This window comes from Oxyura jamaicensis (genome assembly GCF_011077185.1).
Source record: "Oxyura jamaicensis isolate SHBP4307 breed ruddy duck chromosome 5 unlocalized genomic scaffold, BPBGC_Ojam_1.0 oxy5_random_OJ69647, whole genome shotgun sequence".
In the NCBI taxonomy this organism is placed as follows: domain Eukaryota; kingdom Metazoa; phylum Chordata; class Aves; order Anseriformes; family Anatidae; genus Oxyura; species Oxyura jamaicensis.
The window spans coordinates 1,441-1,808 of record NW_023303919.1 but is presented as its reverse complement, the minus strand read 5'-3'; the positions used below and the strand labels follow the sequence as shown (position 1 = coordinate 1,808).

The following is a 368-nucleotide window of genomic DNA, read 5'->3' as shown; positions in this document are numbered from 1 at the left end:
GGGAGAGGGGAGGGAAGCACACCGCGGCCCCTCGCATCGCTGGGGGGGCACAGGACGCGCGCCTGGGGCGCCCCCTCCCCGGGGACTCACGTAGGGGTCCCCGCGTCCCCATCCTGTCCCACCCGTGGGTCCCCCCCGTCCCCTCGCTGTCCCCTTCCTCGTCCCCCGCCCGGCCCCGCGCCGTGCCTGGTTCTCCACCAGCATGGCGATGTCGACGAACATGTCGTGCAGCTCCTTGATGCTGCTCTCCAGCCGCACGATGTCCTTGTGCCGCCCCTCGATCTCGCTCAGCGCCTGCTTCGAGATCTGCGAGTCCACGATCTGCGGGGGGGGGGGGGGGGGGGGGGGGGGGGGGGGGGGCGGGGGGG

The 368-nt window shown here is 74.7% G+C and overlaps 1 protein-coding gene across 1 annotated transcript in view; it reads right to left on the bottom strand.

Annotated features, from left to right (window-relative positions):
• Positions 1–90: 90 nt before the first annotated feature.
• LOC118157305 (syntaxin-3-like) overlaps positions 91–368 on the bottom strand; it is a gene marked incomplete at both ends in the record, with an annotated part of 1,628 nt that continues 1,350 nt past the window's right edge. The window contains one exon of the mRNA XM_035311572.1: positions 91–321. Coding sequence (XP_035167463.1) covers positions 91–321 — 231 coding nt within the window. The remainder of the gene's footprint in view (positions 322–368) is intronic.